The sequence below is a fragment of the Hippichthys cyanospilos genome, chromosome 3 (genome assembly GCF_059441005.1).
Source record: "Hippichthys cyanospilos isolate Australia breed blue-spotted pipefish chromosome 3, RoL_Hcya_1.0, whole genome shotgun sequence".
NCBI lineage: Eukaryota > Metazoa > Chordata > Actinopteri > Syngnathiformes > Syngnathidae > Hippichthys > Hippichthys cyanospilos.
The window spans coordinates 9,064,706-9,091,496 of NC_142371.1; the positions used below are offsets into that span (position 1 = coordinate 9,064,706).

At 40.5% G+C, this 26,791-nt stretch overlaps 1 protein-coding gene across 1 annotated transcript in view; it reads right to left on the minus strand.

Annotated features, from left to right (window-relative positions):
- The window catches only part of vps13b (vacuolar protein sorting 13 homolog B), a 298,582-nt gene that overhangs the window by 1,655 nt on the left and 270,136 nt on the right, over nucleotides 1–26,791 (minus strand). The window contains exons 48-65 of the mRNA XM_088410037.1: nucleotides 25,177–25,443; nucleotides 23,076–23,159; nucleotides 21,423–21,598; nucleotides 19,098–19,268; nucleotides 17,711–17,918; nucleotides 17,434–17,622; nucleotides 16,891–17,037; nucleotides 15,838–16,124; nucleotides 15,417–15,544; nucleotides 15,133–15,329; nucleotides 13,584–13,702; nucleotides 12,693–13,137; nucleotides 11,689–11,856; nucleotides 11,379–11,607; nucleotides 6,280–6,456; nucleotides 6,030–6,200; nucleotides 4,432–4,608; nucleotides 1,161–1,263 (exon numbers count right to left, since the gene is read on the minus strand). Of these exons, the coding sequence (XP_088266163.1) occupies nucleotides 1,161–1,263; nucleotides 4,432–4,608; nucleotides 6,030–6,200; nucleotides 6,280–6,456; nucleotides 11,379–11,607; nucleotides 11,689–11,856; nucleotides 12,693–13,137; nucleotides 13,584–13,702; nucleotides 15,133–15,329; nucleotides 15,417–15,544; nucleotides 15,838–16,124; nucleotides 16,891–17,037; nucleotides 17,434–17,622; nucleotides 17,711–17,918; nucleotides 19,098–19,268; nucleotides 21,423–21,598; nucleotides 23,076–23,159; nucleotides 25,177–25,443 (3,443 nt within the window). The remainder of the gene's footprint in view (nucleotides 1–1,160; nucleotides 1,264–4,431; nucleotides 4,609–6,029; nucleotides 6,201–6,279; nucleotides 6,457–11,378; nucleotides 11,608–11,688; nucleotides 11,857–12,692; nucleotides 13,138–13,583; nucleotides 13,703–15,132; nucleotides 15,330–15,416; nucleotides 15,545–15,837; nucleotides 16,125–16,890; nucleotides 17,038–17,433; nucleotides 17,623–17,710; nucleotides 17,919–19,097; nucleotides 19,269–21,422; nucleotides 21,599–23,075; nucleotides 23,160–25,176; nucleotides 25,444–26,791) is intronic.

Sequence of the window (26,791 nt, forward strand, 5' to 3'; positions counted from 1 at the left end):
ATAAACCACACAAAGTGCCCCAAGACACTCAATGCAGCCAAACAAGTGATAACACGTGTCATCTTGTAGCGTACATGTCTACAGACCGTGCGGCTTCTATTTTACACGTGTTCGTACGTGTGAAGGAAGGCGAACCTTCAGCGGCGTTTGCCGGACGCTGTGTTTACTTTGGAAGGCGGCAGGTGCTCCGATTGTGCGGCAGATGTGAGAAGCAGCAGAAGGGACGGTTTGTTTCTGCTCAGTGTAACTGGGCTCAAATCATCTGACCCTTCAAGTGCCTGGGCTACCTGCAGTAGTAAAAATAATTGATGGACACCTGATGGAAACCAGCCTCGGTGCAAAAGCAAAAGCAAAAGCGCCAAGAGGGAGAATTCTCTCACCATTCATGTATTTTTATCCTTTCCCCCCTCTTCTAACGTTACATAGCGCTAACCCCTCTGGTGTCGACATCTAAGGTGGAATGTTCCAAAGCAATATTGAATTCAGGATTTGCCATTTTCCATCACTGGGCCGGCCGCTATTAAAAATACGTGCTTCATAACCATGGTAACCAAACTACATCGGGGGAAGCTCATTATCAAAAAGCAATCCCGTCTGCCCCTCCGGAGACACGGGCCTCTAATAAACGTTGTTAATATTATAAGCATTCCGCCGAGAGGAAATACTGCAACCGAGGCCAAAATGTGATGCAGCGCTGATCGGGTTTCAATAACGCAGAAGCTGAAGGTAACCACGCCTCCTCCGTCCGACATACGTTCTCGCTGATCAAGCGCCAAAGCATCTGGCGCAGAGAGTAACGTGTCCCTCCTCCACGTGAAGGCATCTCTCTGGATCCACTCACAACTCGCAACTTTGAGCTGGAGGCTTTGGCAGAGTGCTTACAAAAACCTTTTAACATGGCTTGATGAGAACAAGGGAGGGCAGGCTGGCTACCATGTGTGGAATCAAGGTCAAACAGACTTTTCGGGGAGTGGGGTGGTGTTAATGAACCCTTCAAGACGGCAGAAATGATGAGAGGTAAGTGGGAGAAAAGGAACAGCGGATTCTGGAGAGGAGCCAACAAAAGCAAAGGCGCACATGTCCCACTTTAAATGCAAAGCTGAAGACGGTGAAGGAGGTGTACGCAGGAGATTTTTGTTTTATTTTGGGGGGAATCCTACCAAACATATTTAAGGTGGCTGTTGGGTGCTTCAGCAGATTTCTCCTCTGATGGCAGGTAACGCTGTTTGGGGAGCTGCCACAGGCCTGCTCCATGCAGGATCCCTGTTCAGAGACGATAAGAAAGCATACCGCCTTTCAGTGAGATCGGTCGGACGTAGAACAGATCTTTGAACGTCTACGTTTCGGCTTGAAATATGCAATGAACAAAAAGAGCGTGAAGTGCAAGCCAAGCGAGCGTCTAAAAGGTATCGCTAACTTTTTTTTTTCAACTCGGAGCTACTTCTCGATTAACGTGAAAGGCAACCGGTAATGGTAAGAATCAACAAGGATTTTAATATGGAGGAAACAGACATGTATTCATATGCATATACATCTCTCATAGTGTTTACATTTTCAAATAACCCATTCTAAAACGTTCTATAAGACACACTATCCCTCATTTACTTAAAGGGATATCAAACTTATCTAAGCATTTTTATCAGTAAAAAGCGTAGCCTGTAATTAATTTGATGACTAATAATTCACATGTACACTTTATATCTTTAAAACCTTTTGCCACTTGCTGTCGAGGGAATATCACATCAGGTATTTGTCATTTCTTTCTTCGGTACGATAATTGTTTCTTATGTATCATTGCTCACTCCTTTTCTGTTTTGGTCATGTGACATTCACAAGCTGAGGACATGTGATGTCATTTTCAGTCGACAGCAAGTGGCAAAATGTGTTTTTCAAGTTATAAGCTCATTCACTACCAGGCCCGTTAAAATGGATCTTTGACATCTATATCTGCCAGTGGAAGCCAGTAAAAACGGATCTTGACATTGACATTGAATGAGTTAACGTTTTCCATAAAGATTTTTACGTCTATAGCTGTCAGCGGAGCCCGATACAACTGGATCTTTGACATCTATAATTGGCAACGGCACTCGTGCGTTTATTGTGCGATAAAAATAATTTACAAATGAATTACAGATAAAATAAGAACTTTTTACTGCTGCAAATGGTTCAAAAGTTTTGAACTGGAGCTATCGATGTTGGTGATCGCCGAGTACGCATCTCAATCCTGACTGCTCATTACAATACCGCCAAATAACGAAAGTCCAAAATCACTAGCGGCATAGTCATCACTGTCTATAGTAAGTTAAGCGTATGACCTGTGTGCATTTTTTTTTTTATTATTACCAGTGGCAGATGAATTTTACACATGTATGGGTTTAGGATGTCGAGTTGTTATAAAAACCTGCCTGTACAGTTAATAAAGGTTTTACGACGCCAACACTTTTGACATTGGAACGGATTCTGTTTCTTTCCATTATTTTCAATCGGAGAAAATACTCGTGTTTGAGGTTTCTTTTGTTTCCAGGGCAAATATGACATCCTATTTCACGGTCCAGTCTATACACGGGCTAGGAAAGGAGACATGTTTGGCACGTGTATGTCCGAATGAGTTCATGCGCATGTGGTTGCTTTCCCTTCATCCCGCTCGTTCTGTCGGCAGAGTGGCAGCGGCGAGCCAGTGAAGTCATCAAGTGAAATAGAGCCATAAAGAACACAGGACGCTCCATTAATGATGTCACTCCAGTGGTACTCTGCAGAACCGAGTGGGTGTTTATTCACGGCCCTTTTATAGAACGCAATGAAGTAACAGAATGATGACACAAATCAACGCCAACAAAATAAAATCATGTTTGGGTTCGGCTCGGAGGGTCAGCGAGTGAAGCGCCGGGCTGATTCAGCGAGTCATCGCTCTGATTGGGAGTGCTTCACCACACGGAGGCTATTAACCACTTGGTTGCCAAAACATACCACCGGCTGACTTGACTTAGTCCTCAACGCTGTCCCCCAGTACAGTCGCTCTCAAACTTTTTCATTCGTGATTAACTCCTGAGAAGTACTTTTTCAGCAACGTACCCTTTGACTAACCGATGTAAAACGAGATCTAAGTTAAGGCGTAAACTTTGGAGATTCATTTAACATTCAAACTCAGTTTGGTTTACTTCTGCCGAAGTCTGCGACCAAACTGAAAGTCACCGACGCAAAGTAAGAAAAAGATTGTACCTCAGCATGCAACCGTTGCAAAGCCCAGTACATGCTACAAATTAGGTGTACATCTTTGACATAGCATTTCAGAGCAAAACACCTTACTGGAGTGTGGTGCTGACGGGCAGAACAAAACCTAAAAGTCAGAAATTTTGAGAATTCTTTTCTACGAGATGCGAAAACTCCCGTAACCATGAGTCAGCGTTGGGATTTTTGTTCAACAGTTTTACTTCACGGATCAAAGAAAACTATTCGAACAGTCAAAATGAAATAGTTTATAAAGACGACTTAACCCCAATTCCTAGATTTTCCTCAAGTAAATATATTATAATATTTGTAGAAAACAGCTGGTGAAAAATTACCACGGAAATCTTTCTGCAATGAATTAGTTGACAATCCGCTTACATATAAAAATGAATAAAGGTATACGGCATTTTACAAAAGAGTCACTATAGTTAGATGATAAATTGCTCATGTTACAATAAATTTGCTCTTTATTTGAAAAGCAAACAGTATCTTTCCTATCAGAACATTAAAGAGCCAGTACATTTGATTTGCTGAAACTTGCAGAAACCCTGTTTAAAGCTTAAGACCCCACTGAAGTGCCCGCACGTACACGGGGTACTTGAACCCCCATTTGAGAATCTCTATTCTCGGCGGTTAACAGCACTGGCTCAACCAGGCAAAATGGTTAATGTTGTTACTCTCAATCTTGTTTTGTTTTTTTGGACTTTAAATGGAGTCTTTTGATTCCTCCATGTGTTAGCCTTCTGGAAATAAATAGTTTTTGAAAGCACAAATGCCTTGCCTTCACCGCTTCTTTGCATTTGGGTCCCGACCATACCAGAGCATGGAATAATCGATTCTCAGAGGGCGGTTGCAAATATTTTGACCCCAGAAACACAAGAGAACCGTTGTGATGAAGTGTGAAGGTGATTCACATCAGGTGTAAGAGGTAATAAAAGCGTTCGACAAAACATTCAGTCGCATCTTGAATGAGAATTCATTTCTTCAAGTAACTTAGATCTTTTGGAACTACAAAGGGCCACAAAATGTCTGCTTGCACGCACACAATTAATCCTTCGACGCATGTTGAACCCAACCTTTATAGGTTTCGTGTGATTTCATCCATGACAATTAAGTTTTGGATGACCGTGACTGTAAAACGCCATGACAAAAACGACCTCATTTATTTGAACCAAATGTCAGCCAGATCAAGTTTGAACGCACCATATCCAGTCTGGGATACCAGTTCAGCTGCTCCTCCAATGGGCTTTGTGAAAACCCCCACAATTCCTTTCCCCATGCCAGAGATGACGCCTTTGGCTTTGCTACCAGCTGTGCTCTGCATCTCCCAGTTCCTTTGGAAATTCTGCATGGGCTGGTCCACGATGCCTGCTATTGCTCCTGGAAAGAAAACAAACAGGATTTACTTTTAATATTCATCCATTTTCTATACAGCTTGTCCTGATTAGGGCGAGATGGTGCCAAGCCCAGCTGTCTTTGGGCAAGAGGCAGTGCATGCACATTTACATGTCAAGTGCGTTGTAAATATATGAAAAAAACAAAAGTATGAGCACAAAGATTTTAGAACTTTTCACAAGCGTAGACATTTTAAAACATTACAGTACCATTACATACGTATAGACGACAGCTTACGTGAGAAATGTCCATACAATACGTGTGTATCTGCCGCTGAATGGCATTGAAAAATGGTCTCTCAAAGAATGATACTCATGAGTGACGTTGGAACTTCTTTTTCCCCATTGGTCTGTGCTCTCATGTTTTTCATTTTACTGCCATAAATCATATTGATGCAAAACCGGTGTCCTGGTTTTAATCACCATTTTAAAATTCCTCAAAAGATGTACATGCAGTGTAATACTGGCTCCACATTTCCCAAATATGTTGTCAACTTTGAGGTGAGTGAAGTCATTCTTTAAGTACAAATGTCAATATTTATTGATTTTTTATTTTTGATTTTTTTGCTGCTTCTGCCAAGTTTGAAGTCAGTTTTCTTACACACGTTTTGAGCCAAAATGTAACCAGGTCTCTTGTGATATTTCTCTGGCCCTCTCCTATTGTCTTTTGCTTCCGCTCATGATACAAACTCCTAATTGGGAAATGTTTGCCTACTTATATTAACAACCAACCGAGTGTATGGTATATTTGTTGTATTTTGAAATGTAATGTTACCCGCAGTTTTGTCACGCAATGCATGACGGGCGACCCCGGCTCCGGGTTGCGTTGTACCACCTTCGTTACGAGTATGCGCTATACTAATAAAGAGTTAACACTACGTCACAGTTCGGAGTGTCATTGTTATTTTAGGTAACAAAGACGAGTGAAAGACATAGAAGTTTTTTTCGATGTGTGGCACCTATTATAAAGATCATGCACGTCATTATGTTTGGCTTATGTGAACTTTTTCTGCTCCTGTACATTCATACTAACATTCTTCACGAATAGATGTCTTCACGAATATTTTGTATTGAAAATGTAATTTTAAATACGCATCTCAAATTCTGAGGATTTTTGCAGAGATGTTCCAATTGGTTCAAAGGTTGAGTGAAATGACCTAATCAGCTATTAAATGAGAAATAACGAAACATCATTGTTAGTGGCGGTTTCTGCATTTAGCAAGCTTTTCAATATTCAGATCACAGATACAACGTTTTATAGCAGCGAGAGATTTTAAGTAGCCTAATCTCCCCTAAAAAAACATGGTTTTTTTGGGTTAATCATGGGGAAAAAAAATCATGAATGGAATATTGTCAACTCACGGACACCACCACTTTGACAGGTGTAAGATGTATATCGTCACGCACCTAACAAACTAATGCCGAGTCGTGACAATCCTTGTCTGAGTCCGTCTCCCAGACTCTCTGGTAGCTGCTTTCTCCACTCCTCCTGTCTGGTGTAGTGTTCCTCGTCCAAAGACAGACGGTCCATGTTTCTGGCTAGGCTGGTTGCCAAGTTGGTGATGGATGTAAGGGTGCCTGCAGGGCACAGACGCACACATTTTATTGACGAGAACATTCGAAATGACAATGAAACGTCCGTGAACATTCGCGTTACCTTTTGAGATGTGCTTGACGAAAGAGGTGGTTCCCCTGGAGACGCCACTGACAAAGGCACCGGGTCCGCGTGTAAGACCCTCATATGGCAAGCGGAAGAAATCGGACACGCCGTTACCGATGCTGCGCACCAGGCTGGCCGGACTGCCCAGGATCTCCAAAGAACCCACAACCCAGCCTAACACACAGGAACAAACACAGACATAGAATATATTGAATTTACAGCACTGAAACGTTGGCTTAGGCTAAATCTGTAGTAGGATTCATATTTAGGGAATTTACTTGGATGTGTGTTCTTTTTGTGTTGTTAGAACTGACAGAGGTGCACAGCTGTCTTCAATAAGTGTTTCTGGTCTGAGCGTTTGTTGTAATCGCTATTCAAGATATTTTATACAGACCTGATTTTAGCCATAGACAGTGGACCCCCGGGTTACCGTGCCCCTGGCTTAGGTTTTTTTTTCAACAACTGTCATGACCTGTGAGGTTGGTTGTGTTTGTTGTTTTGCCTCCCTCTTGAGGCGTTTTTAGGTAATTGCTCTTATTTTCTGTGGGCGTCAAACTGCCTCCACTGCAACGCGTCACTACAAAGCTGGTCTGCTATTGGTCGGCATCTCAACTCCCTAAGATACTAGTCTACTGTTGGTCAGCGTGATGGGGTCACGAAGATGCTGGTCTGCTATTGGCTGGCACACGGGTCCACAAAGATGGCTGCCTAAAGACTTGAGCTTGTGTGAGAGTGCTTTCAATATTGTATTTATTATGCATTTTAGTGGAATGCATAATAACCGGGGGCCCACTGTAGTTTATATTTCATAAGTGTAATGTTCTTCAGTTACAAATAGACCAAAACTCCTTCAAACCCACTCTATAATGATGCAGAAAGGCTTTCCCAAAAAGTGGTTATGCGTTACACCTACCAAATGATATTTTATTTCATACTCAGTTACTACAAGTCTAACAGCCTGATGTCACAATATTTTAGCCCAAACAGAAGTGTAAAATGTGATTTGAGTGGAAGCCACAATAGTTTTATGAGTTTGCGAGCACCTGCTCGCAAACTAGCCTCCCGAGTGTTCTAAGAGTTTCTTGGCCAAAGCACTTTATAGCCCATGAGGCTCTTTACAAAAATGTTTGGCATTGTGATTTGATATTCAACATTGTTCACTCTATCATCTGCCCATGAACACACCTGCGTAAAGTGATGGAAGAATCTCCGCTGTATTTACTGCCTCATCTCCCCTCAAGTGTCATTTGAGGGCTTCTACTCTGTATACATGGCTTAGTGACTATCACACAGTGCCTAATGTGTAAATTGTTAACACATACCTGTATCATTTTCACATTTTTCAGGTTCATAAATATATTTGCGCATTTCATATTTTCAGATTGACATGCATGTTTGTTTGTTAATGTTGTCATTTGTAAATGTTTACTTCTGCTTGGTAAATGTACATTTGTGGATTGGCGATCACGCACGCTTACTTTTGATACATACAAAACGCTGAAAGAAGATTTTCACACACAGGTCCTCAGATCTACATGTCCGAAAGCCCATTCCTGCTCCATCCAGGAGGAGGCAGTGTTGCTTCCTCTTTAAAAAGGAAACAAGTATACTCTACTTTCTCTAAAATTGGAATTTGAAAAAAAATAACTGACCTTCTATCATTTAACACGTTGGGAAACAAAATACGAACAAAATTTGTTTTCCCTGAGCTTGAGAAGAAGACATTTTTCGTTGATTGTTTTCTTCTTCTACACCTCTAAGGCAGTAGTGGATCGGCCGATAGATGAAGTGTGTCTTCTGGGCGAAGGCAAAACATATGCAAACGAGTTTGAGGGAACCAAATTGTGGTCCCAAGTCAAGCAAATTAGGGTCATGTTTTGCTTTCGGACTTGTGTTAAATAAAAACATAAGAAGGTCAGATCGACACCAAAATATTTGTGTGAATAATTTTATGACAAATTGTGAGTAATTTTGAGACAGATTTCTCCCTATGAATGCGTTGTTAAAAAAACAATACAAAAGGACATTTTTTTCCAAATATTATGTTCTTCTCAGCCTTGTTGTTTAGTCAAAGGCCTCTTTGTCATTATTATTTTACATGGGCTCCAACTGTGGTTCTAGTGAAGTACTAAGGTCAGACAGGAGCTCCAATTTACAGTGTTTTTATGTACATACGCAGATGATATAAAAGGTTTACAATCGCAAATTCAAATGTCAGGTTTTTCATTTACCATTAATATGATCCATTCCCTATACAATGTAATTGCATTGCCAAAAGTATTGGTTCACCTGCTTTGACAGACAATTATATTTAAGCGATATGCTATTCCTAATCCGTGGGGTTCACTGTGACGTTGGTCCACCCTTTCTAGCTATAACAGCTGCAACTCTTCTGAGAAGGCTGTTAAGGAGGTTTAGGAGTATGCGTAGGGGGATTTTTTTTCACCATTCTTCCAGAAGCACATTTGTGAAATCATGCATTGACGGTGGATGATAATCCCTGGCTCTCAGTCTCCACCCTAATTGATCCCAAAGGTGTCATATTAAATTGAGGTCAGGACTGTGCAGGTCAGTTAAGTTCATCCACACCATACATTAAGGAGCATGGACTTGTTATGCTGGATGCTTCACAGTAGATGTTCCATGACCAGGTTTTCCATTTCAGCAATTTTGGAAGGACTTCCACTTCTTGGTAATGTCACATTTGTGGCATATTTTCTCCACTTGATGTGACTGTTTTCATTGTGTTTCATGGTATAAAGTATTTAAAACCTTGGAAATTATTTAGCACCCTTTCTGTCTGATGCTGTGAAAAGCTACTCGTGGAAAGCTTCCATAGCTTGTGCTGTTTAAGGACAGCTTCAATTCATTTGGGGTTAATCAGAGGCACCTGATTGATTGTCCGCTGACTCCCATTTAACATGAGTTCAATCTTGACTGTTTCTTTCTGAACACAGCCACATCCAAAATTATAAGAGTGTGCGCAAACATGTGCAAACGCATCATCCTAGTTGAGCTGTTAAGATTAGAAGACATATTTATAACTCCATACATTGATAGAAATAGTTCATATTACAAAAACCAGGCAAATGAACAACAATGTGTAGACTTTTTGTATCTACTTACTATACACACACGGATACACGCACGCACACACACACACACACACACACAAACTTGACAATGGATGAATATCTGCAAGATATCCATATGCCTACATTTTGCGCGTGTTTAAATGTAGCATTGTACATCCTGAAGCTAATCAGTCCCAGAATGCAATGGTTGCCCAAGCTAATGATGACTGAGGAAGTGGAGAACATAGCGAGGTGTTGAAATACAAGCAGACATGAGGGCTGTGATGAAACACAGCGGAAAAGGAAGAACCCAGCCAAAACAATAATTTCTGATGTGGAAATGATGGGTTAAATCAGACCACATGTGGAGGCTTCGATGAGACAGGACTAGAGCACGGGCCAGAGGTTTTATACAGTAAGGCCTGATAGCCAGACTTTTCCATGGTGACTGCTCAGATTAACTATAATGTATCACAAGTAATCTGTCAAATGTTAGGAGGCCTTTGCCAGGCATAGGGCCATTCAGCTTTTGCGTCTTCTTTTCTGGGAGAAAAAAAAATCAAGACTGTGCGCCATATAGTCGACCCGAATCCCAAATGTTTACTGGCCTGCAAGAGCGTTTTAGGTGTTTACTATGAGAACTGAGCTGGTGACGCAATTCCATCCAGACGTTTTCTGCACAGATTGTACTTATCAGGGTCACGGATGGGCAAGAGGTAGCTGCACCCAGGGCCGGTCGCCAGTCACATTCGAGTGTACACAATTCACTTTGTATGTTTTTCTAATGTGGAAGTGCTAGGAGAAATAGCCTGCAAACTCCAAAAAGGAAAACTGATTGGATATGCAAGCTCGCCACTGATTTACAATTACAGGAGATGAATGACGCACTGGCACGACTGACGCCGTGCACCTGACAATTTTTATCTGAGTTGTACAATACCTAGGGAGGTGCTATTAAATCATTTATGACACAACTCCCACCTATATTTCAGACATAATTGAAGAAATGTGCATGTGCATTACAACACGTGAACCAGCCTTGGCACAAACAAACAGTGAACCATGGTGTTTGCAGTGGATATTGACCCTGTCCTTGTAGAAAAGCAAAAACATTTGGGTAACTGACGAGATCACAGCGAGACACTTTTTTTTCGGTTGCAATCCAATGGTTCATTTCACTTCAACACAGTCTTTTGGCAACAAGATGGCACAGCGATAATGGCTTTGTCTTGAGCTCAACAACAGTGAATACCAGAATAGGTCCCTATACAAAAATATTGATGAATATGAGGCGAATGTGTGAATGCAGAACAAGAAATATAAATGAGACACTTCTTTACTTGAACGAAAATGATATAAGGACTAAACAGACATAAACTGCTGTAAACTATCTTTGCAATTTGATTGTTAATATGAAAAGTATTAATACAGTATGTCGTAATTAATAAATATGCATATTCACTGCTACCATTCCTTATTATTCCGTACAAGAGTTAACTATGACTGTATTTATTGTTTAATCATAGGTATACATCAATTAAATCTGAGCAAACCTACAATTTATTTTACTCTTAATCTAATGCATTTACTCATTAAAATCTTGCTTTTTTTTAAAGGGTGTTATCATTATTAAGTTGAGCATTATACTTTTATATTACAATACTTCAATGACTATGATTATCCTTCTGACATCAAGCTTGATATTAAATTTGAGTTTGACATCCCTGCACTGATGGAACTGGATGACTGTCTGATTTGTCACCATGCTACAGACCTCCATCAAGTCCAAACAACTGACTTTTTATATTATATTGATATAATTGCAATAATTCATAAAAGTGATTTCATAATCATACTGCAGCAGTCAAATAATCATATTGCAGCAGTTTGCTGTTCTATTCATGTCCTGCAGTTTGCGTTAATAAAAATTGGCAACCAGCAAGCTTTTATCACTGCGGTTCTTTTGCCTCACACGTTTGCGTTTGGCATCTGTAAACACAACACAACTCCAGTACCACGTACCGGCTCTGAAGAGGGCCCCAGCAGCATAATGCATGGCCAGAGCGTGGACCAGCTGTCGGGCTGTAGTGCACAGTGGCCCCCTCTCAAACAGGGAGAAGGCCAGAGGAGTGTGGTCCGAAGCGATGTAGAGCTTGAGGGATGCATGGATGCTAACCAGCAGGTGGATTGGCTGGATAGTCAGCCTCTGCAGACGCACAGGCCGCACCAGTGCTTGTATTGACTGAAGTACCTGAGGACATTTTTACAGTACGTTACTGCATATTGTCTACATTTTCTCAGATCATTTCAACTACTCTTTTGATTTATTCACCTGCTCAGGGACAGTTGGGGCGAATCCAGACTCTAATTCTACTTTACACCTCTGAGGCTTCACTGGAGCAATGGCAGAGTCAGGGATGAAGGTGTGGAACAGAGTTTTAACATAGTAAACATATGTATCTTCAATGTACACTCGAGCAGGCTGGACTTGGAAGCTGACCTGTCAAGGACACAAACAAAGTTGGTCGGGATGTGTGTTCTAACTTCTCTTATATTCTGGTACGCCCAAGATAACCAATATGTGACACCGCACAGACACAGTAACAAAACGGACTTGTGAGAAAACAACATGCCATTGGGCATCCAGAATGACGGAAAAAAAATAAAGAAGAAAGAAGAGTACTGTACTAGAAAAAAAAAAAACCCGCAGAAAAGAATAGAGTATCTGGAAATCTAATACAAGACTGGAGGCCCAGATCTGGCCTGCCACAACATCTCATGTGGTCAACTTCCATGATCCCTGCTAAAATCTGTTCCAGGAATTAAAATGGTCATGTCTAATATGAAATAACATTGTTATTTCGCAATATTCTCTGTTACACTTTTTACAGTGTCTTGAACCATAATCAAGCAAACTATTGTACACTCTAAAAACAGTTAAAAATGAATTAATGGGTCAAGAAAGAGATGGCGCAATATTCGGGTCAATTTGACCCCACACTCAGGTTTGTTTTGCACAAAAGAACCACAAAATGGGTCATTTTGTACAAAACAACCTATAATTTTTATTTATTTTATTGGAAACAACCCATAACATTTGAAAAGTTGAGTAAAATTTACCCTCATATTGGGGTGGTCCTTTTTTGACCCCTACTTGGGTCATTCTGTACCCAACTGTTTTTGAAGTGTACTTCACATGTAATTTCAGAACAAGTAAGTTATTTGCTGGCTACAGATGTACCTTCAAAAGCAAATGTTCAGCTTTACAATTAGTGAGCAGTTAATATCCAGAGGTTCACTGTATAGCAGCACATGCGTTTGACAATTGACTCTAACCTCATCCAGAGTGCATCCGTCCGCAGCCAAGATTAGCTTCAGCTGGAGGAAACAAGAACGTTTAAACTCCTTCAGGAGTTGAGGAGTCTCAGTGGGAACGTCATGGTTCCTCGACTGATTCCCAGGCTCTCCTCTCTGCTCCTGGCACAGCAGCACGGGGAAGTGGAAGCTTGCGCGGTTATACAGCTGGTTGTCCACTTGCAGGCCCAAGCAATACACCTCGATCAACGAGGCGTCGGACATCGGAGTAAAAATGGATTCCGCTGCCGCTCCGGGCTCGAGGGTCACCTCGGGGGCCAGGTTGGTGGATGCTGGGCCCACTCTGAGGAATAGGTTGGTCAGTGTGAGTCTTAGCAGCTCCACAGAACACGAGGGGCTGGTGATGTCATCACTCAACACTACACTGGCCTCACTCAGAAGGACAGTTATGGACAGCTTGGTCGACCTGAAGAAAAAAAAAAAGGGTGTGAAAATGAATTCACATTCTCCATCTCAAACAGATTAATTAAAGTATTAGGATTGTTTATAGAACATAATAGAAGTCAGTTTCCTACCAACAGAGCATAACAACAAACACTGTCTGAGGTAATTTGCTTACATTAACCTGATATGTGCTCACATAGATCTCCTGCTATTCAAACTTTAATGATGTTTAGTGTTGATGTAATGGAATAAAGCTGTAAGAGCAATGTTCTGAAACACAACGTCATTGTAACACAGCGGGCTTTTAATCCCCTCCTGCGGTGGAAAAGATGGCACTTTGCTTGTCATGTCTAATAATGATTTCTGCGATGGAACTGCAAAGTGAGGTCACCTAGGTCCATTTGTTTCATATAACCGGATTAGTTGGAAGAAACACCAGAAGCAAGTGTCTCTGCGCACATACAGTACCTGCCGTGTTGGTTGGTCACAGAATCGACACCGCCCTCTGGTGACAGAGAAAGAACCAAGGTTCCACTCTCATATCCCACGTCGATGTAGAGACAACCAAAACCTGGCAAAAACACCACCTGCGCGACAATTACAAAAAAACAACAATTAGCTAAAGGGCAAAACTAATCCGGAGAAGCATAAAGTGAAGAAAATAAACACATTTTCAACTTCACGATTATAGTTACCCCCAACATTCTTTTCACAGATGTGTGCTTGAACAGGCATGTGTCACTTTTTAACCTCCATCCCTCCAAGATCAACATGATCAACTCCTCATGTGACAAAAACGAAGAGCCCACTGAACACTTCACTCAGCAGTCATAACAAGCCTGAACTTTGACCTCTCACCCGTACCATAGAGGTCAGATGAGGACCTCACAGTAACCAGAGATGCGCGGCCTCAGCCTCAACCCCAACCTGTGGCTGGCTAGACACAACACTAAACATTACGCACTTCCCTGGTTACCCTAATCCCTGACCAGCTGATCAGACTGACCAGAATTCATTTTAAAAAATTGGAATGGCCATTGCACATAATGTCCTCCGTAATCTGTGTGTATGTCTGTGTGTCTGTAACATGCTAATATGGGGTTAAGGAAAATAAAGAACACTATACTCTGATGATTGTTATGACCACTTGTACAGTATAGGGACATCCAGTTGGGCTGGTAATCTGTCAGTGTCTCACGATTCTCACAATTCAAGCATACTTGATCAGCAATTGAATGAGGATTTTTATTTTAAATGGTGGTGTGTTGATGTTGGTAGATACACTATGTGATGGCAATTAAAACAGAGTTGAGAGGAGGAATAAGGCTAACTGGTAGCAACCACTACTGTGAAGACCATCATAGTGGATTGGTTTTATTTTTGTTTATTTTTAAGAAAAGAATTTGAGACATTTTATGTAGATTCTGAGTTATAGTAGATGAGAATATTGATTCTTATGTGAAATGATTTTTTAGGGGTCCCCTGAAATACAATTTCAGAGCTGTATTAATTAGTCTGTGTGTACAAAGAGAACAATGTTCAGTTTTGAATGATTGACACTCTAGGAGAACCTATAATCGATTTGTATACATGGATAATAATCATTGTGGTTATAGTTTCCAGTGGTATAAAATCATATAGCACCACATAGAGTCTGTTGTCCAATATTTTGGTTAGACGAGCAAGCGTAAATAATAAGGTCCTCAATATGACGCAGAACTGTCTGCCAAGAAAAAATAGAACAATATCTCTCACTCATTGTCAGTTTTAGAATCAAAATCATTCCGTCAGTAGCACATATTTCAACATGTGCATGTTATCATAAGGCCAACATAATCACACAGTCATACGTCATGATCATCATGCCTAGTGACAGTCTTGTCAAAACAAACCAAAAAATACTTTTTTACAAATAATATTTTTTGCAATAAACCTTCACACACCTACTACAAAATGAATCAATTTGTAATTTAGTGTTTGCGTTGACCCCGTGTTCCCTTTAGGGGAACATTTTTACCTGAGTACCAGGGCAATTGATGTCAATAGGGTCGGTCCATTCAGTGGTGCCAAAATCTGCCATGGTTTTTAACAAGAGAGTCGGCAATGCTTCTCTCTGCCTGCAGTCGGGGAAAGTAGAATAGTGATGGTAGAGCTCATGATGTCTGGAGCTATTAGCAGGAAGGGTACAACAGTACACCTCACTCCTGGGAGTTTCTGTAAAAGGTCAAATATTTAGAAGAATCTTAGCGATTCAAATAAGCGTTGCGGAAAGGGGGAAATCACACAAAGCTTTCTTCTCACCTTTGACGTTCTCCTTCAGCAAAAGTTGGATTGGACATTTGTTGTGAACCAGCATGGGAGGGCAAAGATCCTCATTTAGAGTAATGTATGTAACTCCAAGGTGCTCTTGGTATGTCAAGACTATGGCCCTGGAAAACACAAGCATAAAAAAAAAAAAAAACAAATAATCTTTTTCAGAAGAAAGTCTTACGAAATGGTAAACGTCATTGGAAAACATGGAACAAGTTAAAATGGATCACAACAAAGTCAGGATTTGAAAGTGGGAATGCAGGGGGAGTTTCCTCCTTTGCTTCATTAGAGTTGCTTAGCAAGCTGCAAACTGCTCGGCACCTCCTTTCTTTTAGTTGTGTGCCAGTTTGGTCCGGTACCCTGCTCTAAATTGACCGTTACTGCCAAGGAATCTGTGGTACAGCTCACCCACCTGCTGGTCGGGCCACCCCCAGAGCTTGTTTCACCAGGGACTGACACACTCTGCCGAAGGAAGTCTGCTCGGATAAGTGCGGGGAGGCTCCACGCTGTACAGCCGTGTTTGGCATCGGGCCTTGATAATGAGCTGAAAAGCATGTATTTCACTGGCAAGGGGAACTCCACTTTTCCCTGATTGCTGTTTTGAAGATGATCCCAGCATGGCAAAGAGCGGGGTGTGCTCTGAGATGACGATTCGGATGGAGCCAGGTTAAACGCCGTTGTCTCTGGTACGTCACAAGCCTGTGCAAAGTACATAGTGCAAACATGAACTGCATTCCTTTTCTAAAATGTAAACGGGGGTTACATATACGATGAGAAACTGGGGACTAGATGGGAATACTATAAAATAGGGAAAAAAGTACCGGGCTAATTTAAAAGCCATTGAGATCTCAATAGGTGAGGAACAGCAAGAAAATGACCCTTCAGTCATGTCGTCAACATTTGCACCCACTTTGGTGTTGTTTAAAGCCTTTTGTTTGAAAGATTTCAGTATGTATGTATTTTAGCGGCAACCGGCACACTGGCATTTTTCCTTAGGGAGATCTGAAAGCTTGTAAAATGACATCACTACATTGTTGCTCTCTTTAGGGGCAAGCAGCAGATGAAAGCAAGAAGGGAAAGCTGCATCCAATTCTGGATGTTAGTCTAATACCCCTATGAAGTGCCATTTGACTCATGGCGAAAACAGTGGAAGAAGAAAAGGGGGAGCAAAATGATCTGATGGAAAATGGCTTGCTGTGTCCTTCTAATCCATTTGTGTGGTCGTTACTGGGTGTGCATGAGTCATGTGCACAGTGTATTTACTGTACGCGTGAAGCCGTAGTCACACAGGAGAGAATACAGTGCCATACGCAAGCAAAAAAAAGTTTGGGCCTTGCAGTAACTTTGCTCCTGTCCATTATGATTTTTTTTTCAACACACCAACAAAGTCCAACATTCTACTTAGAATATTTACCATATTGAGGTCCATAAATATACACTTACATTCAACATAAAAGCTTATTACCTGGTCATCACTTCCCAGTCTGTGGTTCGTCAGCAGGGGTCTGTAGTGTATTGTGTAAGGAGTGCTGTTGACAAGGATTGTTCTGTCCTCTATTTGAAGAATCTGGATACCATGTTTTACCGTGGATGACACACAGAACTGACACAGCTAGGGAGGAAATGTCAGAGAGACAGAAATATTAGGAAATGTTTCATAAATCAAGGAATTGATTTGCTTGCTCTAGTTACTACGGTGGTGAGGTGTACCTAATTACAAGCCTGATAAATGCATTTTCCCTTTTAGTTATATCAATGTATGTTATTTACATACTACTTTCAACATTACAAATGAAAGTTATAGAAACATGCTTTGTTTGAGGTCATTAATTCATATATAATACTTGCATTTTTTGTTTGTTTTTACGCATTTTTGACCCATCTGAAGTGTTGATATTTACTTACTCGCTTTCAAAATACAAGGGCAATGGGTTGACGACAGGAGGATTCCACCAACATCAATGATATAATGGTATTATAGACAATATTGGTGACTCGTGCCCCTCACCTTCTGTTTGCCAGGGAAGGCTCCCAGAGTGATGTTTGCCTCTACATATCCTTCGTCATCCAAGGTTACCACGTCTGAATCCAGGCCCTCCTTCCATCGAGGTGACGTTAGATCATGAACGAGTTTCATGGCCGTGGACTTGTGGACAGTGTTTGTTTGGGGCCAGTAGATGCCGATTTGGAACGCTTCCTATAGCAGAGTACAAAGGACAATGTGTCATGAAGAGAGATGGGAATCCCTTCTGACTAAAAACTACATGCGGCGGGTGTCTCGATACCTTGAAGTTGGGTGGTACAATGACCTTGCCAGGTGGTATTTGCAGCACAATGGTCTCTCCCTCAAAAAGCCACAAATCCCACTGGGAGTGATTAGCTAACAGGGCCCAGGGTAGCAATTCCACCAGCAGGGTGCTCAGGCCCAATTTCCAGCACGATAACTTTACCTGCATGGGACTATCCCACTGGGCAAGGGACTCCTGCACCGACCTGTTTAGAGGCAGGAGTGGGAGGACATCATGCATTTGTATTCAGCCACATCCATTTTTTTTTTACTACTGTAACTAATGAGTCATTAATTAAACAAAACTCAATAAATAGAATCAAACAGCCATCTGGGAGCAGAGGCACAAATGGGCATTCATATTGTTGATATGATGGAATTTTAATGGCTAGTTTTTAACAATGAGCTTAGCCAGATGATACAAGCCTGCCAAAAATACAGTGTTGAACTTGGTACAAACGTGAGCCACAGCACCATGACTCCGACTGTAAACGTCCCCCCACGAGGACGTAAACAACAAGGAAATACATGTAGACAAAGACACAAACACACAGCTACCTGTAATGCAACTTTGATATACAAATGTCACTGACAGTTTATTTTGTTACCAAAACAATTTGAGTTAATTACCGGAACAACACTGAAGGGTAATGTTCTTCTGTCCACTTGTACACCCCTTAAGTAAAACAGTTGAGCACTTAAAGCAGTCACTGAAGGGAGTTATATATAAACATACAATAATTCCATACTGTATATATGACAGGCCATTAACATACTGACGCGCAAGTGATTAACCAACACAGAAAGATAATCCATTTGGAAACGAAAACAGACTTAGATGACAGGCTTGAGAACACGCAAAGTCAAGCAGGCATTTGTGAAGTCATTTCACAGTAATCACAGACTTGTGAATAGTAAAGAGTCCTGAGACAAACACAAAGTCCTTTTCGTTGAAGCTCAAGTTCAAAGCCATTAAATGTGACCTGATTTCAACTCTGCCGTCTAACCACACCAGAACTCTGCTACCTACTTCCACTGTGGTTAACCTTTATTAAAAACAAGAGCTGGGGTTTTTGCATGTGCAGGTTTAATTAATACACTGGCTTTGCAGTGGAGGTCAGCCAAATGTTTGGCTCATGGGACCCGCCAGGAAAGCGAAAAACTATCAAAAAATTTAGTGCTGTGAATAAGCATTTGCCATCTTGCAAAATTATTCCTTTTTTTGCATGCTTTCCAGATTTTAATGTTTAAAACAACAACACAAACCTGGACTTGAATGTTTAGATTTAAAAAAATGTAAAATGTAAAATGTAAAAATGTAATGTTAATGGAGGGTGGAGGGGATTGGGTTTGGTGTAGAGGAGGAAGTTACTAAATTGACATACCTGTCAGTGTCTTTGGAGATGTAGGGCCAGGGTGACTCAGTGGACACCTTTTGACCATAGAAATCACCCAGGATGTGTTCCAAGTTGACCTCATCTCCATTTTTGTCCAGTATCTGTTTGATGAGACTCGTGGAGATGGGCACAGCACAGTGGGAAGCGTTCTTATCCTCGCTGAAAAAGACGACAGCAAAAACATGCACTCGGCTCTACAAGTCCTTCAAGGAAGATGGCACAACACTTAGCTGACACGAATGCTTGAAATAAAGCCTGACATGTTGGCAAGGACAAAAAAGTATATTTTTAATGTAGAGGTAAGTCAAACAGAGTAAAACCAATAAAAGTTGAAATTGCTCCCAAATAAGTGTGAAGATAATGCACAATCGCAGAGTAAAAATGTCTACTATTATGATTATGATTGTTAAGGAATGATTTGCAAGTCTTGTCCTACAAAAAAGGAACTAAGGACTTAGAATTGTATGGATCTGGGACAAGAAAGATGAGAAGGACAAGGTGTTGACAGGAAACCATTCAAAACATTTGAAGATAATGCACAATCGCAGAGTAAAAATGTCTACTATTATGATTGTTAAGGAATGATTTGCAAGTCTTGTCCTACAAAAAAGGAACTAAGGACTTAGAATTGTATGGATCTGGGACAAGAAAGATGAGAAGGACAAGGTGTTGACAGGAAACCATTCAAAACATTTCCTGAGGATTTAAACTCCAAAAGGCTTCTAATTGTAAGCCTGGGTTTTTATTGTGGTCGCCTATATGACCTGATCAGGACATGGTGGTTGTGTTTAAGACCTGTCTGTCTCTCTTGGGTTGCACCCGCAGCGCTGTCCATTATAACCCGCAACTATGTGTAATTACAGGAAGGAAAGATGAGCCGCTGACCATTGAACATTGAAAATTGAATCCATCCTTGAGGTTTGCATGTGTGCGCGTAAAGGTACATTCCCACTTGTGGCCGATGTCGAGTGCATTTGTGAGTAAGGAAAGGGATGAGGCATGGATTGAGTTGGGCTACTGAGACTGGAAGTGTGTGGTGAGACATGGTTGATTCAGGGGACACCGTAAGTCTAAGCATCCTTGTGGTTGCAAACCAGGACAAGACACTGAAATATTTTCTGTTTAATCTCTTCGAGACTTATCTGAAACAAGTGGAGATGAATAATCCTAGTGTATTCCACTCACTATTACTGTGGTTCTTTTAAGGAAGTTCGAACCAAAACAAACTCGTGACCAAAGAGCAACCCGCACACCCCCAAAGAAACTTTCTCAGGGGAGTCAATTACACTCAATCAGTAGTCGCTACCAAAAGAATGAACTAGCCTCAGTTCATTCTCATAACACGACAGTTTATTCATGCGCAGATGACAAATACGGTAGGAGCAGCTACCATACACTGTATACATCTGGAAGTAATTTCCCAAGGGGCCACCCACACAGATGCATAAACACCAATGTTACTGAACGTCAAAGCAACTGACATTTATGCATGCGTGACATGACACATGAGGTATCATGATGATGCTATCCAGTGATGTTATTTCACCGTTTTCTTCAGATGAATTACAGATGCATGACAATTATTTTAGGGCAAATGTTGATTTCACCATAGCAGAACCTTCAAAGGTAAACTGTAAACAATGTCTTACAGGATGTTTTGAGCAAGCGTACACACACACGGAAACGTACACACTCGTACACAAAGTGAACTAGTGGATGTAGCAAACCTTGGTGACTGTCCAAGACTGGCGCACCTAAGCTGACACATACATAAAATGTAATATACCAGTGACCTAAAATACCAAACATATTCAGTGGATATCCACATGAACAAGAGCGGATGCATACAATACATCCTACCTTCTGCTACAAAACACACAGAGCCAAGGTGGGACCAAAAACCTGCTCTCTGTTAGAGCCTCTATGTAAATTTGGTGTAATTATGGTGAGAGCTGACATGTTGGAATTGAGGTTGGAATTCCGCTGCCAAGCCCACTTCCTGCTCCCCTGAAATAATGCTTGGATCTCCCTTGGATTGTGAGCTAATGTTGGCTAAGAGAAACTAAAATGTGGTGGAACAAAATTCTTAGTGTCTCTCCAACTACACTACAATGAAGGTTAACAAGCCAGAAAAAGAGTCAGACTGTCCTTTGCAGCAGTAGTTAAAACAAGACTAAAACACTAATGAACCGCTCAATGACAAGAAACATGTCATTGTCTCTTTCTTTTTCTAACATTTTACTACTGTATAGATTTCCGCATCAAAAAGGTTGTCAATGTCTGGGGTTCTTTTTTAGGCGAATTACTGTTTACCTGGCCTGAAAAGTGAGGTGATGCGTGAGATTAGCTTCAGTGTTGAATAAAGGTTCCTGGTGGCCCTGTCCAAGAACCAGCTGGCTCTCTCTCAGTCCAAGACTTCTCTTCTCTATGTGGATGATTATTGGCTCTGGCAAGTGGCTCTTCATGACAAACAGTGGACTAAAAACAACCTGCATTGGGAAATCAAAATGGATACAGTATTGAGTGCCATTCAGGCTTCTTTTTTTTTTTTTTTAATTATATAAGGAAAGGTCATCCAACCAAAACAAGGGGGACTGAAATAGATATTAGCTATAAAGGCAATCGGTTAGAATATTGCACTAAATGATATTTTGCACTATATTATTAGTACCATTGTTTCTGTTTGTTTTTTTTATTGCTATTTTTTCATTGCTGTTTATTTACTTGCTCGATTATGGAATGTAGTCCGCTGCTCGCTCGGGAAGTGAACAAAATAAGAATTTCACTGTTTGTTATATGACAATAAAAGCTCTTCAATCTCTTGATTCAAGAGGTTTAGTCATAGACACAGTAAAACATACTGGTTATTTATGGTTATTTTATTTACAGTGGTCCATCGCTACTTCACGCTTCATCTTTAACGCCTCAGCGCTTCACGTTTTTTTTTTTTTTTTTTTAAAGCTATGTCTAACAGATGAGTTGACTGCAACTGCACATGCCATGGGCACTGCTCCGAGGTCAATCTCGAGTCAGCCTGTAGCTTGCCAAACATGATAACAACAAAGCAGAGTTTACACTTGAAAATCCAATTTATACAAACGGTGCTTTGTTTTGTCCTCACTATATTGCTCTAGCCACGGGTTGTCATTCGCATAGAAGGTGGAGATCGCCTGCTGGAGGCACAGCCAAAAAGCTTGAACTGGACAGCTCCTGCCCCATTGGTTTATGTCACGCTGTAATCACGTGTCTTGTAGGAGACACAGATGGAAAATGTGACCTAAAGTGCTTTTTTAATAAATTGGAATTTTGAGTGTAAACTCTGCTTCGGGGGCCACACTCGGTTAACGTCTGGCTGGGCTACTTCGCAGATTTAACTTTTTGCTGGGGTTTCCAGTCCCCATTAACCGCAAAAAATGAGGGAACACTGTACTTGCTTTCACACAGGACTAAAACCAGGAGAAAAAAAAAACAAAACATGCCACTTCAAGCAATAGAAAATGTTTACTCAATATCGACAATTCCAAATAATAAAATAGAACAGCATGTCGTAAAACCAATGACAGTCATATCATTGCACATATCTTTTGTGCTTGGTACAAAAGGCAAATATTGTTCACAATATGTGAACTCTATTCAGCCCGATGGATTCTATTTTATGATTACACTACAATTCTCTTTGTAAATTCTAAAAGTTTATACAGCCAAATATGGACTTTTAATAATATTTGATAGAGACAGGCAGGGGCACTAAAGCTCACAAGTTATGCATTTTTGGTTTTGATTATTTGGTTAAGCCTATAAGAACTGCACTTTTGCTGAACTGCACTTTTGAAATAAGTTCGTAAAAGGCTCAATGGCATTACTCGCACTGCAGTCTTTATGGGGAAAAAAGATATGAGCCATTTAATTTTCCATCACAATGTAGAAAAACAAAACACCATTTAAGTATGAATCGAGGACACTCACCACTCTTTGCTGCATGTGCGAGTCAGGCTCAATAGTGATGAGATTACACCAGACAAAGAGCAAAGAACCACCAGAACATGGAACCTGAAAGAGGGCAAAATCCTTTTTTTGATGGGTATAAATCAAACAAGTCTTGAGTGGACTGGAGAATGTGTCAGTTTCACCCAAAACTCCCATATTGCAGTACACGTTTTCCTGGATAAGCAAACAATTCACAGTCTAAAAATGATCATTTCCATTCATTTTTTGGCTCCATGTCATAACACTGCACATTTCATGTAATAGTTGTGTAGATAATCTTTTCATAATAATCAAGATGATCATAAGCTCCAATACTTCATGGGCAAAATTGAAATGGCAGAAACATGCAAAGTACGTAGTGGGACAGACGGAAATGTAACACGAGCAAGATGAATTAAAAAACATAGAGGAGTTGACTCCAAAATAGTCAAGGTAGCCAGGGTGAGGCAAAAAGACAAAAGAACCAGATGGAAAGCAAGAATTCAGCTACAAGACAATCCAGCATGTTCAATAAAAGTCAGATCTGAACAGAGGCAATAAAAGCAAGGGCTGGAGTGGATTTAGCTGGGGTGGCAGAATTGTGAGGGCCCCATAAAGTATTTAAAAAAAAACAAAAAGGCCAACGGCAGACCATACTGAGAACAAGTCAACTTAAGAATCTGAATGGCAACATCAGTGAAGCAGAGATCATCTGGTGCTAATCCAGTGGTGTGAAAGTGTCTTGGAAGCATCTGCTCGTGCCCACATATCAGTTAGTGCTTCCTGTTTATAGTTAGTAATGTTATGAGTGAGCATAAACTGTATTTTCTGCCTCTCAACATCTTTGTGTAACAGATGACAAAAATGGAACACATTTGTAAAGGGGATGATCACCATTTGTTCTCAAGCAATGTGTCGTAGTGGCCACCCAGAAAATGCGCTCACAGTCGGTGGTGAAAGCAAAAGCAACAAGCCGGCGTGAAGATGAAGAAATGATATGAAATCGATTTTTGATTCAAAATGACTCGATTTGATTCAATTAACAATGACTTCTACTTATGCGTATGTGTAAAGAAGCACCGTATTCGAGTACACAGAATAACAAAAGATAGGGTATTTTTTTGGTTTTTATTTTTTTTTTATGTTGACAAAGTTTTGAATTGTAAGGAACAGCCTTTATAGTACAAAATAAGCTTAAACATTTTTTTAAATATCTATTGTGGGAAATTTAAATTGATTCTGAATTTGGTAAGTAAGTAATCCGATTCTTATGTGAATAATTTTTTGTCACACCGCTAAAATCAACTTTCAACAAACTTTTTTACGGGGTTTATACATGTTAGTTTCTAACAGGAAAGAATGTTAATTTAAAGTGCATCAAAGTGCCTGAAATAATGAAAAAAGTCAGTCCTTGTTAAAACTAGAAACATTTTTGACACATTTGACACTATAAGAAAATAAATGTAAATTTTTTTGGAACATTAACGCAGGAGCACACATTGTAAATGTATTGTAAATAAAAAGTATGACAGACTGTGTTGATTTCTTTTCTAACTCAAAATTAATTATTAATATGATTCAGAAAAACAAAAATGACAGCAATTTAAAAATGTATAGCTCCTGCACCAACGTTGTCAATTAAAACACCGTTTCACCACCAGGTGCTCTGGATGTGCAAATACATTTCCCATGCCAAAAGCAAAGCCTGTTCCTCGGGGGCATCACATTGCTCTCCCCTGCCCCACTATTAGAGAAGGATTGGTGTTCAAAAAAAAAAAAAAGCCTGAAAAATAGAGTGCAAAATATTGTGCGCTGAATATGAAACTTCAAAATTACTCAATTCGGAGCGTTAAAATGCAGACATTTTTTGGTGGATATTTGTGAAATCTACAAAAACGTAATTACGAGAATAATAGTGCACGAAGGAGAACGTAGTGTGGTTTACGAATTCATTCACTGCTGTTTACGGCTATAGACATTAAAGATCTTTTTAGACTGGGCTGGCGTTGCATGAGTTAAAAGGTGCATGCAAGAAATCTGAAGACATGACAGGTTCTCTTCTTGTGATGATGCTTCGATTGCAACAGTTTAGCCAGCTCACCTGAACAACAGAGCTGCTGGTGCCCGTGTCCTTCCTCTCTAGCTGCACATCCTGCGACCACTCATCATCTCCTCTGGCTCTCACACACAACTCAGTCAGTTCAGCATCTTCGAGAATATAGGATGGCAACTTTGCCCCTGCCTCCAGGCAGTCGCAGTGTTCTCTGACCACTGTCTGTGCATCAGGGCCAATGTAGTGCTGCACCAACCGAAGTTCAATATCCTCAGTCAGATAACTGCACATGATCTGCCGCCCGCAGATTATCACCTGCAATTGGAAAAATAGACAAAAATCATGTCTATATTAGAATGACACTGGTTGACCACAGCCCTCTAGCCCTAACAGCGTCAAATTGCACACATTCATTGAGAACCAAAACCTACAAATTCAGACTCATGCATTTTCAAAAGTAGTTGGAGGACCGGATTTGGACACCCCTGACGTATGCAAAGATCAACTTAACATACAGCTTCATTAGCTTGTCTTGTTGCACCATCTAGTGGCTGATTCTTTTCCGTGTGCTATATCTGTGTTGGTCCAATGGTGTGCAACGCAGTGTTAAAAACTTTTACTGGTTTAGTGGCGAGCTTTAAGCTTAAAGACGATATAAGCACACGGGTATTCTCAAAATATGGGATAGCACAAAGGCTGTATTATCCATTAATATTGTTGAATGTGTTCAAAACTTAACCAGTAGGGGACAGTCAAGCACAAAATAGGCCTATCTGCTTGTCTCTACGAAGGAGATGACAAAGAAAAGAACGCAAAGTTATGACCTCATAGTAGCTAACACGTAGGTCCACTCTCAAGTTTACTCATGGAATATTGTTAAAACATCATCTGTAAGTGACTTAAAGGACACTTTTACATGTAATGTACATTACCGTACATGTATTTGTGTCCTTAAAGTATGAACTAAACTTTAAAGTTTGTTGATTAGCATTTGTTAGTTTGCTTGCCCACTGGGATTGCCAACATTTTGGCACATACACTCAATTTTGTTGGTCTAAAATTGTATGTGTATAGAAAATACAATATGGAAAAAAAATATGTATAGAAGTAATCAGTAAGTATAGTCACATCCCACACTTCAAATGATGCTTAATATTACAGAAGTTTAAAAAAATAAAAGCCTCATGTTCAACCTTAAATGATTTCAACAAAAAAGGGTGGATGGGGGATACATATTGAGATTTGATTATTTTACCATGCCGTGGTTGCGTGTTGTGATTTAGATTAAGCCAATACCTTTAGCCTATTTTTTGGAAAAAAGATGGATGCAGTGTCTGGTATATTGAGAAAAACTGAAAGCCTAAATCTGTTCTGTCTGACGGACAATGGGGAAGGAAACATGCTGGGTCATTTACACTGTCAACAAGTACATTTGTCATCGCTAGAGTTTGATGGCATGATGCCTTTTATAAAATACAGTGACTGTTTTATATTTGAGGAAATAACATTGTGGTGGTTGGTGTATAAATGCAAATGCAGATGGTTCATGGTTTTTGATTGCTTGTGATGTGGACTGAACCGGAACACAATATTTTATAGTGCTTCTATTGGTATAGGCAAAATTTGAAAGTCAGCTCAGTAGCACATATAACCAAGACCAACG